The 16,423-nt window shown below is 56.3% G+C and overlaps 8 protein-coding genes across 9 annotated transcripts in view; 4 read left to right on the top strand and 4 right to left on the bottom strand.

Annotated features, from left to right (window-relative positions):
• Positions 1-382: 382 nt before the first annotated feature.
• Positions 383-1,342, bottom strand: SDRG_11390 (hypothetical protein). The gene has a single exon (XM_008617426.1). It carries the CDS (start codon positions 1,162-1,164, stop codon positions 595-597), a length of 570 nt encoding a protein of 189 aa, XP_008615648.1. The 5' UTR covers positions 1,165-1,342; the 3' UTR covers positions 383-594.
• A 1,372-nt stretch (positions 1,343-2,714) lies between these two features.
• On the top strand, positions 2,715-4,992 carry SDRG_11391 (hypothetical protein). Its single transcript, XM_008617427.1, has 3 exons — positions 2,715-4,212; positions 4,269-4,521; positions 4,566-4,992. Exons 1-3 carry the CDS (start codon positions 2,796-2,798, stop codon positions 4,846-4,848), a joined length of 1,953 nt encoding a protein of 650 aa, XP_008615649.1. The 5' UTR covers positions 2,715-2,795; the 3' UTR covers positions 4,849-4,992.
• SDRG_11392 lies at positions 4,925-8,001 on the bottom strand. Of its 2 annotated transcripts, XM_008617429.1 has the most exons (13): positions 7,574-8,001; positions 6,916-7,529; positions 6,693-6,849; positions 6,517-6,643; positions 6,397-6,465; positions 6,174-6,352; positions 6,037-6,126; positions 5,918-5,992; positions 5,774-5,877; positions 5,668-5,730; positions 5,439-5,628; positions 5,193-5,390; positions 4,925-5,144 (listed from the first exon to the last, which is right to left on the bottom strand). In XM_008617429.1, the coding sequence occupies exons 1-13, from the start codon at positions 7,982-7,984 to the stop codon at positions 4,989-4,991; spliced, it is 2,433 nt and encodes an 810-aa protein (XP_008615651.1). In that variant the 5' UTR covers positions 7,985-8,001; the 3' UTR covers positions 4,925-4,988. The 2 variants fall into 2 exon arrangements, with proteins under 2 accessions (XP_008615651.1, XP_008615650.1); XM_008617428.1 differs by having other exon boundaries at positions 5,439-5,730.
• Positions 8,002-8,848: 847 nt separating this feature from the next.
• Positions 8,849-9,172, top strand: SDRG_11393 (hypothetical protein; the record flags this gene model as incomplete). Its single annotated transcript, XM_008617430.1, has 1 exon — positions 8,849-9,172. One exon carries the CDS (start codon positions 8,849-8,851, stop codon positions 9,170-9,172), a length of 324 nt encoding a protein of 107 aa, XP_008615652.1.
• A 1,382-nt stretch (positions 9,173-10,554) lies between these two features.
• Positions 10,555-11,373, top strand: SDRG_11394 (hypothetical protein; the record flags this gene model as incomplete). The annotated part of the gene is made up of 1 exon (XM_008617431.1): positions 10,555-11,373. One exon carries the CDS (start codon positions 10,555-10,557, stop codon positions 11,371-11,373), a length of 819 nt encoding a protein of 272 aa, XP_008615653.1.
• Positions 11,374-12,448: 1,075 nt separating this feature from the next.
• On the top strand, positions 12,449-13,255 carry SDRG_11395 (hypothetical protein; the record flags this gene model as incomplete). Its single annotated transcript, XM_008617432.1, has 1 exon — positions 12,449-13,255. One exon carries the CDS (start codon positions 12,449-12,451, stop codon positions 13,253-13,255), a length of 807 nt encoding a protein of 268 aa, XP_008615654.1.
• A 1,205-nt stretch (positions 13,256-14,460) lies between these two features.
• On the bottom strand, positions 14,461-15,522 carry SDRG_11396 (hypothetical protein; the record flags this gene model as incomplete). The annotated part of the gene is made up of 2 exons (XM_008617433.1): positions 14,461-14,575; positions 14,735-15,522. The coding sequence occupies 2 exons, from the start codon at positions 15,520-15,522 to the stop codon at positions 14,461-14,463; spliced, it is 903 nt and encodes a 300-aa protein (XP_008615655.1).
• An 830-nt stretch (positions 15,523-16,352) lies between these two features.
• Positions 16,353-16,423, bottom strand: part of SDRG_11397 (hypothetical protein) — a gene marked incomplete at its 3' end in the record, with an annotated part of 1,892 nt that continues 1,821 nt past the window's right edge. The window contains exon 5 of the mRNA XM_008617434.1: positions 16,353-16,369. Within this exon, the coding sequence (XP_008615656.1) occupies positions 16,353-16,369 (17 nt within the window). The remainder of the gene's footprint in view (positions 16,370-16,423) is intronic.

The raw sequence follows: 16,423 nt of genomic DNA on the forward strand, positions 1-16,423 counted from the left end.
CAGCGCGAGTGTACGTCGGACGGCCCATGGCTTCTACAGTCGACTCCCTCTAAGTGCATACCGTGGTACTTATGAATCGGAGAGGTTTATCAATTATGCAGAGGTCGTATTTTTTTAAATGCAATCTCCATACGTTGGATCGATCACACAGTGGGTCCTACTCTTCGTCATCTTCGTCATCTTCCTCGTCGTCGTACTCGACATAGTAGCAGATCTCGTGAGCCGTCATGCTTCGCCAATGCAAGCTCATCCGTCTCGCCAGCAAAGAGGTATGCACTTACGTCGCAGAGAGGTATGCACTTACGTCGGCTGCCAATCAATGGGCGACACGTCCCCAGCCTCAAGGACTCGAGACCCATACCATTTTTATAAAAATATTTGGGTGATATATAACGGGAAGAGTTTTATCGAGTTTCAGTGGTATGCACTTAGAGGGAGTCGACTGTATTTCAGAATCTGGTGGCGTTCAAAATCTGGTCATGTCCACGTCCCGTCCCCGTGCGTTGCCGCCAGACCGCTGGTCTCTCGCACATTTCGAAAAACACGCGCTGCCGTCAACACAAACAGACAGTCGTACTACAATTAGGACCACAATTAGCACTTGTCGTGGACAAAGCTCGAGCTCGTAATGTGCGTCAGCAACGGAAACTCGCGCTTGAGGTACGCCTCGCCCTCGGCATAGATCTTATCCTGGTCGGGCTCCTCGCCGTAGCCGGCGTAGATCTTGTTTTGGAGCACGTCGAGGCCGCTCGTGACGATCGCGAACGGCGTAAAGCCCTTTGCGTCGAGGCGCGAGTTGTTGGCAAAGTTGACGTACACCTGCGTCGTGCGCGTGTTGGGCGCTTCGTCCATCGCATACGCGATCGTGCCCGCGAGGTTCGAGACAGCAAAGTTGCGCGGGTCGTCCGTGATGTTGCCGTACTTGTCGTTGATCTTTGGGTCGGCCGCGATGCCCCACTGCGCGACAAAGTTGGGCACATACCGAAAGAACGCCGAGTTGTCGAAAAACTTGTCGGCGATGAGCTCCTTGAAGCGGGCGGCGCCGAGCGGCGCCCAGTCCTCGTGGACGTCAATGGTCACGTTGCCGGCTTGGGTCGTGAAGAGCACCGAGTAGACCTCGGCGTTGGCGGCGAGGAAGAGCGACGAAAGTACGACTGTCTTCATCGTGGCGAAAGGGCAAATGCAAAGTGAAACGTCCGAGATACGCCTGGAATATACTGTACGCTCTACGATCTGAGTTGCCTCTCCTACATGTCTGTGTGCAATGGTCCACCCAAGCCTCAAGACGACGACGGATGCATGGGTACGATCGCTGTTGATGGTGGTGCGTCGGCTGGAAGAGTTCAAAGCTAAAGGACGATAGTGAAGAGCAGGAAATCATCGAGGGGCTTGGACCTGGACGCGCCGTGTAGCAAGAGAGGACGGTGGGCGTTGAAAACGAAGTCACCGATCCACTTCCGGATTACGTTCGTCGAGAGCTTCGTCATGGGAGAAACACCCAATCAGATCGAATGCAGCGGTCTGGGATCATCGCCGACGACGCACGATCGCTGTGTTTTGTGCCCCACCTCTGGTATTTACCCCTCGGTTCGTACCACCGTACTACGTGAGGCTCATTGCAAACGACATGTCCACTTGAGCCGGGTTAGTATGCATGCACTCGAACTAGCTATCGACTGCGCCCACCGATCTTGCTGGATGCCCCGGGTTATGCGGGTTATGCGGACGGGCCCCATCGGAACGACGCAGACAGGCGGTTTTGATAAATTGATAGAATGTTTTGTCGCCGACACAGTCTTGGGATGTCCTGAAAATTCAGAATAAATATATTTCTGTCATACCGCGTAGGAACAAGAGCCTCATGAACTCAAGACGTCTCGACGTGCGCACCAATGCACCATCGTACGCACGAGATACCACCGAGGTTCGAAGGCTACAGACCCCTTCCGCTGACCTCCTGCATACGTGGCAGAACCCAAACTCTTGCAGTGCGAATGTTGCTGTAGACTGCGGGCTTCAGAAGCGAGTTCTCGGTTGTACGCGCGCTATGGACGACCACGTTACAGATATAGACTCACCAGAATGTACACTATCCAACGAGACTGAATCCAGACGTAGGAATTTTTATGACGAGGTGGCCGCCGACGTCGCGGCCGACGCCAGCGCCAGCCTCATGTCCGGATAATGTCCGGATAATCAGTGTCGGGTTGCGATGACATCACGCGTGCTGCCCGATCGATGCTTTATCGCGGTGTGCGATCGTTGATGTTATCCAAATGCATAAATCCGATCTGAAATAGCTATCTGGTCGATAGCATAACTTGCTAACATCAACTATAAAAGTTAGCAAGCCATCGTCGACACCTAAGCAAGAGCTCGCTGGACGCACAGTGGTGCCTAGCTGACGGAATCGCGCCGGAACCTCTTCCTTCTACTATCACCAGGGAAGAGCTTGGGACACGGCTTCGAACCAGCGGCCGCACCTCACACCTCTGGCCAGTCACCCACTTGGCGGCGCGGTCTATAGTTCTATGGACGCACCCGTCGCTGCGCTTGCCCATCGCGGCGCCTTCAAGGTGGACCCGCTGGCTCCTCGGATGCCATTGGCTGTCCGCATTTTCCGGCGATACGACTTGTTTACGGGAATTCAAGCGCCAACCCTCGTCGTTTGGGTTGCGCTTCTACCCTTTTACCTGACGTTTTTATGCAAAGCACGGCCCGTCGCTTGGTAATTCGCGTATGTAGTATCTTGGCCCACCACAGTCCACCGGCTGAGCAACTTATTTGGTCATCCGATGACGCCGCCCGAGACGACGCCGACGGCGAGCCAGCCGCTGCTGGCGCCGCCACCACGCCGCCCGTCCAGCAAGGCGGCGCTGCGCAAGGAGGCCTCGTACGTCTTCAAGTACCTCATCCTCGCGCAGGTGACCGTCTACCTCGAGGCGGGCTCGATCCCGTGCCTTCTCGACTCGTTCGCCGTTGCGTTCAACATGAGCGTTCAGCAGCAAGGCTCGCTCGGCAGCGTCGTCTACGTGGCGCTCTGCCTCGCGTCGCCGCTCTGCGGCGTCTGCCTTCAGCACTACGACGCCAAGTGGGTGCTCGGCATCTCGCTCGTGCTCAATAACCTCTGCGTCCTCGGCTTTGCCATGACGCCGAGTGGCCACTCGTACTCGGCGAACCTCCTCATCTTTGCGCGCGCGCTTATCGGCTTCACACAGGCCTTCCTCTGCGTCTACACGCCGCTGTGGGTCGACGCCTTTAGCCCGCGCGAGCGCGTCGCGGGCTGGATGTCGTACCTCCAGGGCAGCGTACCGCTCGGCGTCATGTTTGGGTACCTCTTTGGGTCCGTCTCCAACTGGGTCAACGAGGACTCGTGTGGCATGGCGTGCTGGCGCTGGCCGTTCGTGCTGCAGTTCATTCTCGTGCTGCCGCTCATGGTCGGCGTCTTCTTCGTCCCAAGCGAGCACATCTCCATCAAGGCGCTCGACGTCTTCAACAAGAAGACGACCAAGGTACCTACCATCCGGTCGCTCTCGAAGCGCGCGCCGTCGTCGGCGTCGGCGAGTCTTCCGTCGACGTCGGTGCTCGTACCGGTGCCGTCGCCGATCATCGAGTCGCCGCCCGTGAGCCACCCGCACGTCCTCCTCGAGCAAGCGCCGTCGCTGCGCTGGAGCTTCAACAACGGCCACCAAGACGAACTCAACTCGGCGCAGCGCGCGTCGATCCGCGCTTCGTACATCACGCCCCGCTTCCGCATGGACTCGTACGACATTGACTTGTACTTTGAGCAAATGGAGTGGGATCTGCTGCAGCAGCAGCAGAGCCAAAGCGCGATCAAGACCCAATATGGCACGGTCCTTGAAGAGGAGCCGGACGATGCGCCGACGGAGAATGAGAGTGCGAGTCTCACCCGGCACCTCTCGCTCCGCGACGACTACTACGACCACGAAGAAGAGGACGAGCACGTGCCGGACGACCTCAGCGTCCTCCAGAGCTGCGTCGTCCTCCTCTCCAAGCCCATCTTTACGCTCATCGTGCTCGGTCTCTCCGCCATCTACTTTGTCGTTACCGGCGTCCAGTTCTGGTGCACGATCTACCTTCAGAAGAACTTCCACACGAGCGTCGTCATCGTCAACGGTCTCTACGTGCTGGTCGCTGGCACGGGCCCGATCCTCGGCGTCTTCTTCGGTGGTGCCCTCATCGATCGCGCAGGTACTATCCACCCACTATCCCACACCGGATAGAACGTGCGATGTATATCCTGGTAGGCGGCTACATTGGCGCCGTCGCGCGGGCCAAAGCGCTCGGCTACTGCGTCGGTCTCGGCCTCATCGCCTTCCTTCTCGGCATCCTCACGACGTTCCTTCCGGACGTGTACACCACCGCCATGTGTCTCTGGCTGCTCCTCTTCTTTGGCGGCTCGATCTTGCCGGCCTGCACGGGCATCTTCATCTCGGCGTCGCCGGTCCAGCTCCGGTCGCTTGCCTCGTCCGTGTCGGTCATGGTGTTCAACATCTTTGGGTACAAGATTGTCTTCTTTGGCTTGTAGCAACGAACGCGTGTAGGTATGCGCTGGCGCCAGAGCTCACGGGCGTCTACATGGACTACGTCCTCTCGCAGCAAGGCGTCGAGGGCAGCTACTTTGACCACTGCGACGAGGCGTGCGTGTACCGATATGGCTTTCGCTTCTGCCTTGCGTGGAGCGTCTGGTCGTTCGTCGCGCTCATCGGCGCGTATGCCCACGCACGCAGCGAAGCGCTCTCGGCGCCGCCCTCGAGCTCGGTCGAGCGCCGTCTATTGCGGTCGCAGTCGTCCATGAAGCAGCGCCCGACCATGCTCATGCACTAGATTCTCCCAACTAACAACAGAATATGCTGATCTCATAGAAGCAGCGCTAGCGATTAGGTTTAAACGGTAGCAGGGATTGAAACATTGAAACAGGGACCCACTGGATATTGAAACAGTGTTTAAACCACTGGCTACGAAGACTACTTGTACATAAAGGAAGGCGCTTTTTTCTTCTTGATGGACAAAGACCGAGGGGTTGGTGACGTGGGCGCTTGCTGGTCGGACGCGAGTTCCACGAGCAGGTTGATCAAGTCCATCTCGCGGCTCGAGTATTCTAGGAGGGCCACCTCTTGTTCCTATCCAAATGTATCCAACTATGCAGCTATCCAATATCCAGGATCTACATGGAGGCGCTGAATGAGTTTGTTGAGCGAAGGGACAAGCTGCGGCAATGCGCGCTTGATCGTCGCCAGCAGCTTGCGCAAGGTCTCGTCGAGAACGATGGGGCTTCCGTCCGAGACGTGTCGGGTCGACTCGGTCGAGAGGAGGCTGGCGCCGTGTTTCTGAACAAACGAGTCGAGCATGTCGGCTTTGCGCTGCTCCTACGCTTGGTTTAGTACGATGGAGATATTGCCGTACGAAGAAAAGACATTTTTGATGCTCGCAAGGTACATTTTGACCGCCACGAGCTCCTCGGCAGTCTTTTCGTTCTCCTGGAGCAGCATCGACTGCTGCTGCTGGAGTTCTGAGCTCTTGAGCTGCTGCTTATCGACTTGGGCGCTGAGGCGCGCTTCGCCCAAGCGAGCTTCGAGCAACATGTCTTCCTTTGTGTGCACCAGTCTACAGAAGGATGACAATATTGAAATCGAAATATCGCACTTGGAGAGCTTGTCGATCTTCTTGGACGAGTCGTCAATGAGGCGTTTGGACGACAGAAAATGCCTAGTCCAAAGTCCAGTCGAATTCAACCGACTAGATGGCGCACCGCTCCTTCTTGCGCAAATTGAGCACTTCTTCGTGCAGCGCCACGTTCTCCTTGACGACTTCCCGGTACCGGTTGCGCAAGTCGACGCTCGCGTTGTGCGCGAGCTAGGTGCCAGTTAGTTAGTCGACGCAAGGCGATGCGCACCTTGAGCTCGAGCTCGAGGTTGCGGGCGCGGAGCTCTTCGACTTCTTTGAGCAGCGCCGTCATCTCGGCGTCGTACTAAAGAATCGACTATATCCGACTCTGCGACTACAACAAAGTACCTTGTCAAACAGCGATTGCAAGCCCGACGACTGCTCGAGCATGCGGACTTTGCTCCGAAGTTCGACGTTGGCAAGCTTGAGGTCTTGTGTCTACGATCCAAAAGTATCAACTTGATACAAACCACATCAAAACGTACTTGGACGTCAAAGGTGGTTTGCATTTCCGAGAGCTGAAAATGCGCGTCGTCAACGTTGAGCTGGAGCTGCTCGTTGTGGTGGTACTGGTCCTTGACGAATCGGAGTAGCTGGTCGTAGTTGGACCGGAGCAAGAGGGCCTCGGTGCGCTGCACGGTCAGCGCGCTCTTCGCATCGAGTCCTAACGCCATCGCTTGAATAAGTCTTGTTTTATACGGGGTGGACCCTCGACATCCGGTGCGGGCGGCGCGACGGACGGCAAGTGCGCATCGCGCAGCAGCTCCTCAAACCGACCTAACACCACCGACAAACTCACTCGTCTTGCACGAGAGTCGTGAGCAGTACTTGGCGCCGCCTCTCGAATGGGCGAGAGCGGTGTGACGGGGATCGGGGTCACCACCATCGGGTCTCGTAACGGGCTTTTGACGGTCGGCGGCTCGGCCACCGATGAACGACCGAGGCCCACCGGTGTCTACGCAAGCTTGATGAGCTCTTAGATAGCAGATATTCGAGTCAAGTACAATCGCAGACGGCTTGCGCTCGGGCTCAGTCCGCGGCTCTAACTCGAGCTGCCCGAGGATCTGGCTCTTCCGGAGCGTAAACTTGTCGAGCCAGTCCATGGTTCCGTCAGCGCTGCTGTGGTCGCCAAAGAGCCGCTTGTTCAAGCTCGCTTTCGGTCTACAGGGCATGAGCATGTATCCATACATTCTATCCAAAGACTATCCAACGACTATCCAAACGTACGGTGTTGGGTCGGCATGCGGTGCGACAAATGGCTGGAACTCGACCAGTTCGGGCCCAATTTCGGTGAGCTTGACACAGGCGGACGTGATGAGGCGGACGCCCGACATGACCCAGAGCCAGTCGAGGCTCTCGCGCAGTCCGTGCCGCGGGATGAAGCCAACGAGAAACGTCTTGGAGTTGCCCGCCAAGAGCGGCGCCACAAACTGCGTCAGCGTGCAGCTCCGAGGCTGGACCGGCTGCGGTGGCGCGTCGACGCTGGTCTCAAAGTCCACCAGGTCGTCAAAGAGAGTGAGAAACTCAGCCTGCTCCTTGGACGCCAGCTGGCGCCCAAGGTCGACGTAGTGGAGGAGGCTAAGCTCTTGGCCGGCCTCGTTGTAGACAGCGAGACGAATAAAGACGTGCGTGTCGTCTTCGAGGTTCTGCTTGGCGTGCGGGCCAAACGAGCTGCGTAGTAACGCGAGGGCCTGCGCCACACTGCGCACCTGCATCGTTGTAAACTGGATCGGACCGTCTAATGGCGCGTCCGCGCCGACGAGGTCCTGCAAATGGTCGACGACCGACTCGGCGGCGATGCTCCAGCAGCTCAAGCCAATACGGTACACGGTAGCGTCCACCTAGATACATAGAGACATCAGTAGAAGCGTTGGGTCCAATGTACCTCGGCAAAGAGCTGGAAGAGGATGCCACCGATCTGGCCGTACGCGGCGAGCGCGGTCTCGACCGATTGGATGGCCTCGGGCGAAATGTCGCAGGCGCCGAGCGTGAGCGCGCGCTTGGCCTCGGCGCGGCCGTAGCAGAGCACGCTCGTATTGTAGCCGTCGCGCACGACCTGCTCGACGGGCGATGAGACGGCGGCGAAGAGGTGCACTGGGCGAAACCCGACGGGAAAGACGCCCGAGAAGGCGAGCTCGCGCGGGATGGTCGAGGCCTCGTCGCCGAGGAGCGACGCGTCGAGGATGCGGAGGAGCGTCGGCGGCGCGGCCTCGAGCGCTGGCGGGCGACTCACGCCAGCGTCCGCGCAGACGCAGCAGTAGCTGCCCATCTTGCTCATGCCCACGGGCTCGGCCATGCGGCAACGGTTCCCCAAATCCAGAGTCCGGATAGTCGAACATTTCGCGGTCGTATCCGGAAAAAGCGAAGTTGAAGTTGAACTTCGTTGCGCTTTGCCGCACTGGCGCCACCTGAGTTGCGAGCTGCGGCGCGCGGCCGACGACGATGAGCTTCTGAAATCAAGCGAAGCATGGGCGGGATCGACGTCTGTACCACTCTTGTTGCGGCGCATCGATGGTGATGGCGTATATTCGAGACGCGAGGCAGAAGAATGAAGCGGAGCGCACTTTGACGCTGCAGTGCTGGGATGATGTACACCAACCAAGAGCTCACGTTGCTAGGCGCTGTGCGAGTAAGCGTTTGCATTGGGAGGAAGACTCTGTGGATAGGTATATGGGCCGTGAGGAGACACGATGGCTTCTCGTGCTACTGTGGCATGCGTCAGCTTGGACCATACGGTGCTTATCCTAATCTCGTCGTGGCGCACGCAGGCCACATGCCGTGCCAAGCGGTCGTGGCGTCTAATGGGAGACTACACAGTACGCGCCGAGGACCAAGGTCAGTTTCTTTTTGTTTATTTGCTGTGACAAGCAATGCGTTGAGGCGGAGGCTGGCCGCGGGCGATGACCGTCCGACGCGACTCGAGTGAGTAGTTCGATGGGAGTGATCTGGTCGTCGTTGATAATCAAGCGTCATGCACTACGTTGAAGCCTCCCTCACGCGAAATGACTACGGCCCACGCCATACATGTGCGCTAAGATCTGAGAAAATATATATCGCCGTGATCATCTGCAGATCCAGCCTCTCCGTTGCTTCTCGCTCCTCCCTCTTCGGACCGAGCCAAGAGAACTTGGCGCTCACACTTCATTTGACCAGACACAGTATGCCCGGAGCCAGCGCACCCTGTCAACTGTCCAAGAAGGCGATCAAGCGCAAGCTGCAACGACGCAACCGGGAGCGCTACCTCGAGCTGCGCGCGATGCTCACGCAGCGGATCCTCGAGCTCGAGGGCGTCATTGAGCTGCGCCGCGCAGTCCCTGCCCTTTCATGGCAGGACGTGGCCGACGAGCTGCGCTGGGAGTGTGCACGCAGCTGCCTCGAAAACTTGCAGCTGCGGCACCGCGTCAACCAGTGCGACGGTCTTGTCGTGGCTTTGACCCACGTCACAGTTGTCCAAGGCATGACCGCTCTACCGCACTGTCCGTAGCGTACTCGGAGCTCCATGTTGCGTGGCGTGCTCGAGAGCTCTGAGGCTAATTCGTAGCGTTAATTTGTAGCGTTTTTCCGTACTTCTTGGCTCGTGGGCGGCGCTTGAGTGATGACCGAAGGAACACCTTTGTCTTGAACGCACGACTAGCACAGTTGTTTGCATACTAGTGTATGACGCGCACGGTGCGGTCTCTACGACGCCATTCTTATTGTCGGGGCCTTGTGAAATAGTTCAACGCTGCCAATGGGCCAAACACACATGATACCCAACACAACTGTTTCACGGCGTCCCATAGAACCGACGCTGTTCACGTTGCGGTCGGCCGCTTCTTATTCGTTGCGATCGAAGAGCACACGAGAAAAGCACTTGTGGTCGGGAAACCAAAAGAGGAAGTGAGCTGACGAAGCTCGGTGTATATTAGAAAAACGGAGGCAGCCGAGACTGGTGGCTGAACGTGGCTGAGCGATCTAGGCGCACAAGTCTGGGTCCGCAAGCGGTGGGCTTGCAGTAGCCTCGACGTTGTGCGACCAAGCCCTGAAATGATGGGCAACCGTGTGAGCAGGGCTGGCTAACCGATTGAAGAAATCGGTTAGATTATCCGGCTAGATAGCCGGTTCCACTAACCGGTTAGCTGTGGGTTTGCGAGTCGGCTCTCGCTGGACTAGTGGGTGTGGGGAAAACGTCATCACCCAGGGCTATTCCCTTGAGGCATCGCATGCAAAACCCACACGCCGAGTGACAAACGGTGGGCAGTGATGAGCCATGATAGGCCAACCTACCAAGAAGCTCCCTTCTTGACTTTATTGATACTTCTTCACATGGCACGAGTACGCCCGCTTTCAAAAGTCTTCTTCAGCTCCTCGCCCAACACAAGTGGCCGCGTGGGCATTTTGTTCTGCCGCTTACAGTCCTCTCCCCGTGTCTACGTCACGGTCCTCATCCGAGTCTACACAGCGAAAAGAAGGCCGACATATTTAGTTAGCGCATTAGATTTATCTATTTCGAATGGACGACCCACTTCAACGCCAACGTGGGTTAGGTTTCACGCTGCACTATCCGGATACCATGCTGCCGAATTCTCAATGCACTTTTTGTTTGCGGTGGCACGTAGCTACTTCAGTTCCGCAGTGTCCAGCGACCATTCAATTCTGCGACGCACTAGCCCCAGGATACATCCAGTCAACTATTCTGGCTTGACAACCACTCGCAAGCTCTGCCCGCGACGCATTTGGCATCGGCCAAGTCGATCACTGCGCACCATACCTGAAGTTTTGGAGCTACACGCTATAAGAACTGAGTGCGGCAGCGGCACATGGTGGCATCGTGGTTCGTTCACTCTCACTTTGGTTTTTGCCACCTCCTCCTCGGTCAACATCTCCATGAAGCTTTTGCTTGGCTGTCTCTTGGCCGCGGCGACTGCCGCTACCGCCGACCCGTTCGGACTGGTACTTTGCACGACCAACCGCTTGGTTATCTCCGAGGCTAAAGGTGCACTCTACACGGACGTGATCCGCGCCGGCTACAACCAGCGTCTCATTTACGACCCGACGTCCAAGTTGCTCACAGTCGTGTCGAGCGGCCAGTGTGTCAAGGTCGCGTCGGGCTCAGCTCCGCAAGCGCTCACAGAAAAATGCAACCCGGCCGACGAGTACCAGAAGTGGGAGCTGCGAGACAACCACGTGTATTCACCGGCGAAGGCCAAGTGTCTCGAGACCCTGCAGACGATGCCTTATGCGCCTGTCAATCTCGCCGACTGCGACGTTCCGGGGTCGCTCGCCAAGGGCCAATTCCTCGCCGACTGCAACTCGATCGCGCCTGTCTACAATACGCTTACATCGCGTACCGGTACCAAGCGCCTGGCGGGGAGCAACTCGAGCCTCGTTGTCAACACGGTTATCAACAACTGGAACGAGCTCTTTGTCTGGGACCAAGCCAACAAAATGTTCAAGAGTACCAACGGCCAGTGCTTGGAAGTGCACGAGATGTATCCCCGTGTTGTGCTCGGGACGTTCGCCTGCGACGTCCGGAACGCATATCAAAAGTGGACCTACAACCCCTTGACCTACAAGCTCGAGCACGACAAGTACCAGAACACGTGCTTGGACCTCGACAACGACCGCGTGCAGATGGCTCCGTGCTCGTCCTCCTCGCCCTTCAACGAGCGCCAACAATGGATGCTGTACACCTACCACCCGTAGCTTTTGATACCACCCATTTGGATCCAGCGACACTAATCGGCGATAGTCGTGTGAATATAGAATATAATGACATATATATATAAATGAACGTGTTCCGCATTAACGTTATCTTCGTTGTTACGCAAAGACTTCGCATACGTAGCGCTACGTCTGAATATGTGGGAGTCGGCACCAGCACTTGATCGTTGGGAGTGAGTGCTATTGCTTTGAATTCTAGACATTGATTGGGCCATGCAGTGCCCCCCGTAGCAGCGAATAGGGTTGTGAACACTTCAAATTTGTACCAATGCAAAAACCAAGTAGAAAGTGCCATTTTGCGTCCGAGCGAATTCAAAAATCGATTTTGCCTGCATTTTGGTACGCAAGAAATGGTGCAGCTCCTTCTTTGAGCAGCATCTCGCGGCCTTGAAGCAGCGGGTGCATGTACAGATCGCGTCTGTGAGCTGTGTGCTGCAGTTGCCAGGTACTTGCGCAGCGGCGGGTTCAAGAAGGACCGCGATCGCACAAGTGCAAAGTGCTTGGACCAATCCGATGGCGACGACAAAACAGCTGTTTGAAAAACGTTACTAGATACGAATCGTAGATATTCGACGACAAAATCCTAGATGTTTGTGCTTGGTGGCTCTGGTATGTGGCTGGCGAGGTCTCTCAGCATGCAGTGTCGTCTGGAAGAAGGGTCTTAGCGAGGCGACATTCCCCCAACGTTGCCACATGGAGAATGTCTCTCACAAGATTCAATCTGCCAATTGCATTGGCACTTAACGCAAGCAAGTCGCGTAGTCCCGCCAGTGATACTTCTATCGCGTAGGAGGTCTAGTGTATGTAACTCGACAACCCTTGCAAAGGCCCGACACAATTTCCACGAGTGCCCATCACAACAGTGTCCAGCAAAAGACTTAGCTACTGTATGAGTGTATGCATCCCACCTATACAACCACTAGCAAGGATGTAGCGTTTTGGCGCCAAGCAGAAGGTCGCCACGTGCGACCCAATGCAAGACTTTTGTTGCGTGCGTGCGGGACGAAGGGCCGTGGAGAACGACAACAACTTGCATTTTTTCTTTTGCAGCCGGACGATGAAGTGTGTCCTCTTTGCTCTCGTGGCCGCCGTCGCCGCCGCCCCCATCAAGCTCTGCACCATCAACCGCAACGTCCTCTCCGAAGACAACAAGGTGCTCTACACCGGCAAGCGGTGCGTCAGCGACAACCCGATGTTCGACTATGATCCGGCCACCAAGCTGCTCAAGTCCAAGGACACCAACCGGTGCCTCAAGATCAAGAAGCAGGAAATGGAGCTTGTGACCGCGCCGTGCGAAGCCACGGACAGTTACCAGCGCTGGGAGCTCGGGAGCAACCGCGTCAAGTCGGCAGCTGTGGATCGCTGCCTCAAGGCCTCGACGGAGCCCGATACGGCCGTCACCCTCGCCAAGTGCGACTTGTCGACTTCGCTAAAGTCGAACCAGTTCCTCGCCGACTGCGACTCGGTCGAGTCAACGTACTTGACGATCACGCCGACGGTCGGCAAACTGCTCTTGAGCGAGTTCGACGGTAGCCTGTACGCCGACAAGGAGGTCAAGAACCTCAACGAGCTCTTCGTCTGGGATCACCCGAACGGTATGCTCAAGAGCGCGAGCAAAAACCAGTGCTTGGACGCGTACAGCGTCGACAAAGGCAAGTTCAAGCTCCACACATACGCGTGCGACGTCAACAACAGCAACCAAAAGTGGAACTACGACCAGACCACCAAGACGCTCAAGCACGCGACCCACGCCGGCCAGTGCCTGGATGTCGACCCGTCGTACAAGGACCACCACGTGCAGATGTGGGAATGCACGCCCAACAACCTGCACCAGCAGTTTACAATTGCGCCGTACAAGCCGTAACTTTTGCGGGCGCGTCGACCACCACGACATTACGTGACTGATTCTTCTTTCTGCTTGCTAGCATTTAGAGTAAATAAATCAATGAAGTCTGCCTCTTTGCAGTATAGTGTGCTTCCTAGTGCGTCTAGTTGAGGTCGACACATTTATGGAGGTTGACAGACACCGAGGGGTTACTACAACGCAAGAGCAACGGAGACGAACGAGGCTCGTGTTTTGAGACCGGCGCCTCTCAAAAAGGAGCACAAAATAAAGCAACGAAACTTGGAGCTTGCAACTCGTAAAAGAGCATGGTTGGCGTTTGTGACCTTGCCACCATGGACGTGGCGGTTGCGTAAAAATGAAATTGCTTTCGAGCCGCAGCTCAAAATGCGTACTACTCACTTGGACTTGGTCTAAAAACACAGCTTTGCACGCTCCGCGGGATGCTACCTTCTTGCCAGCGCCGCCGATATCAGCACCGTCATCTCGACCGTGGTCGCGCATAGGGTTGCGGGATGACGGCTACCGCGTGCATGTCATTGTGTCACTGGAGTTGCAGTCGCTCCATGGTCCCTCTGCAAAGTCAGAGACCGGAACAAGACGCTGGTATTGGAGACGCTGGGCTTGCATGGCACTGACGTCGTTGGTCACCTTAGAGGCCTTGATTACTCGACGGCAGGGATGTGTGACGGATCTACACAGCTCTCTAACACACCGCCTAGTCCCGACCTAGTGGTTTGAGAGCTGTGTAGATATGAATATCCAGTGCTCAACTGCTGTATGAGGCATCACCTGCAACAGGCTGCTTGCGACAGGTCGTCGGTCAGCAGGCTCACATATGGACATGGCGGTCACAGTACGTCGGGTCGACATCCAGACACTGACCAGCATGGGTCGCGTGCTTGAGCGTCTTGGTGGTTTGGTCGTAGTTTCACTTTTCGTTGCCGTTGGTGACACCACACGTCCACGTGTGAACCTTGACTTGCCTTTGCCGACGATGTACCGCGTCCACGCACTCGTTTCTGCTCGCGCTCTTGAGCCTACCGTTTGGGGGATCCCAGACGAAGAGCTCGTTGACGTTGTTGGCTGGCGCGTTGGCGAGCAGGCCAGTGTTGAACTCGCCGAGGCGACGGCTCCTAACCGACGTAATCGTCACGTACTCTGACGCAACTGAGTTGTAGCCGGCGAGGAATTTGCCCGACGTGAGCGACGACGACCAGTCGCACTTAGCTAGGCCAACGTGCCGCTCCGGGCGTCGTCAGCTTGGTCGGGAGGCACTCCTTGAAGACCTTGGAGAAAACGCGGTTCTGCATGAACTCCCAGTGCTGGTAAATGCCGGGGCTAAAAGTCATGGATCAAGATTACAGACCCAACAACAACAATCACACCCAAACAAAAGTCACAATATGCGTCAACAATTATCGATGCTGGACGTCAGCAAACGGGCGACCTTAAACATACCCCTTGAAGGGACGTGGTTCCCAATACTGACTGAGGTACCAGCGCTTGACGCACGTTGTCATATGCAGAGAATCATCTGCGTAGATGATCAAGCACTGGTCAGTGTACGTGGCGTGGACGAGCTGGGAGAGCTTGGTGTCGTAGTTCCACTTTTGGTTGGAGCTTTGGACGTCGCACGGAAACATACCGGGCTGGACTGTGCCATCGGCGTCCTTGGATGCACCCAAGCACTGACCATCTTGGGCGTTCTTGAACATCTTGTTGGTCTTGTCCCAGACAAAAAGCTCGTTGAAAAAGGTCGTAATTCGTCTGCTGTAGTCGAAAACCGACAGGGTCGACAAAGCCTTGGGCCAACGCTCGGGGTCCGGCTTCACTGATGCAAGACGCCGGTTGTTCACCGTCAAGATGGTCACGTACTCTGATGCAACCGAGGTGCAGTCGGTGAGAAACTCGCCCGAGGCCAGCGACGTCGTCCAGTCGCAGCGAGCAATGCCTACACGCGCACCGGGCGTCGCCGGATCGGCCTGGAGGCACTGGACCCCCCACGGCGAATAGACGCGGTTGTTTCGCAGCTCCCACTGCTGGAGAACGTCGGTCGGGTCGCACTTGACCATGACAGGCATATACGCCTTGACGCACTGGCCGGTCGACTTGACCTTGAGCAGCTTGGTCGTCGGGTCGTAGTCGAAGCGTTCGCTGTCGTTGTTGCGCATCACGTCCGTGTAAAGCGCACCCTTGGACTCGGAGACGACCAAACGATTGACCGTGCAGAGCTGGAGTGGGGCGGCAGTCGCGACGCCCAGGAGCAAGGACAGCACTAGCTTCATGGTGCGGATGAGGTGAAGAGCGCAAAAACTAGAGTGATGACGTTTGGCAAAGGTGCCGGCACCGCTGCCTTGGTGGAATCTAAACGATTAGGACATAGTTTTATCGCGGCCGCTGGCCTTGTTGTGGGAAGTGTGTTCAGCAGGTGCGATACTGTGGCGCGACAAATACGACGCACCCAATGCTATATATTTAGACACCAAATGCGAGAAAGGGTTTAGCCAGCTTTCCATCCCACCCCAACTGTAGCAGCCCCACGCAAATTCCGTCCGTCTAGACGCAATTTGCACATTATATGAAGGTCAACTCAATGGAGGGACGTTCTTCACGTCGACGAAGCCGGAGTACGATCCGTATGACATGATGCCAGTACAACCACCCTTGTTGTACTCGAAGCAAGCTGGAGAAGATGAGGAAGATCGGGCTGCGTTGCAAGTGCATCTTCTCTCCTTCACTCACTAATAGTCAACGGCAAACGTCTATAAAAATAAGAAATGAGAGGTTGTGATATTCTGGCTTGTCGCATCAACTGTCGGGATCACGCTTTTTGCGCGGGTGCGGAACTCCACAGTGTCCAGCGACCAAGCTCCGAACGCAATAAGACCCTTCAAGTACGCTGGAGCTTGGTCGCTGGATCTAATCATGCGCAAACGGTCGCCACTCATTCTAGCTTGGTGCCCGCATCAAACTCGGTCAAACGAGGTATCTGCGGCGTTGTCAGTGGGGTTGAATCGACCAAGTCTATTATCTGCGCAACCTCTGTAGCTATAAGAAGTGACAGCGGCGCCACGCTGACGAGCGTCCAGCCAATCATATTTCATGACGCGTGTGCTCATAGTAAGGTACCGTCTAGATACACCACACAGAGGGCACGTGAGGTGTCTGTAGCTCGTACGCGTGCCG

Source organism: Saprolegnia diclina (genome assembly GCF_000281045.1).
Source record: "Saprolegnia diclina VS20 unplaced genomic scaffold supercont1.41, whole genome shotgun sequence".
Lineage (NCBI taxonomy): Eukaryota > Oomycota > Saprolegniomycetes > Saprolegniales > Saprolegniaceae > Saprolegnia > Saprolegnia diclina.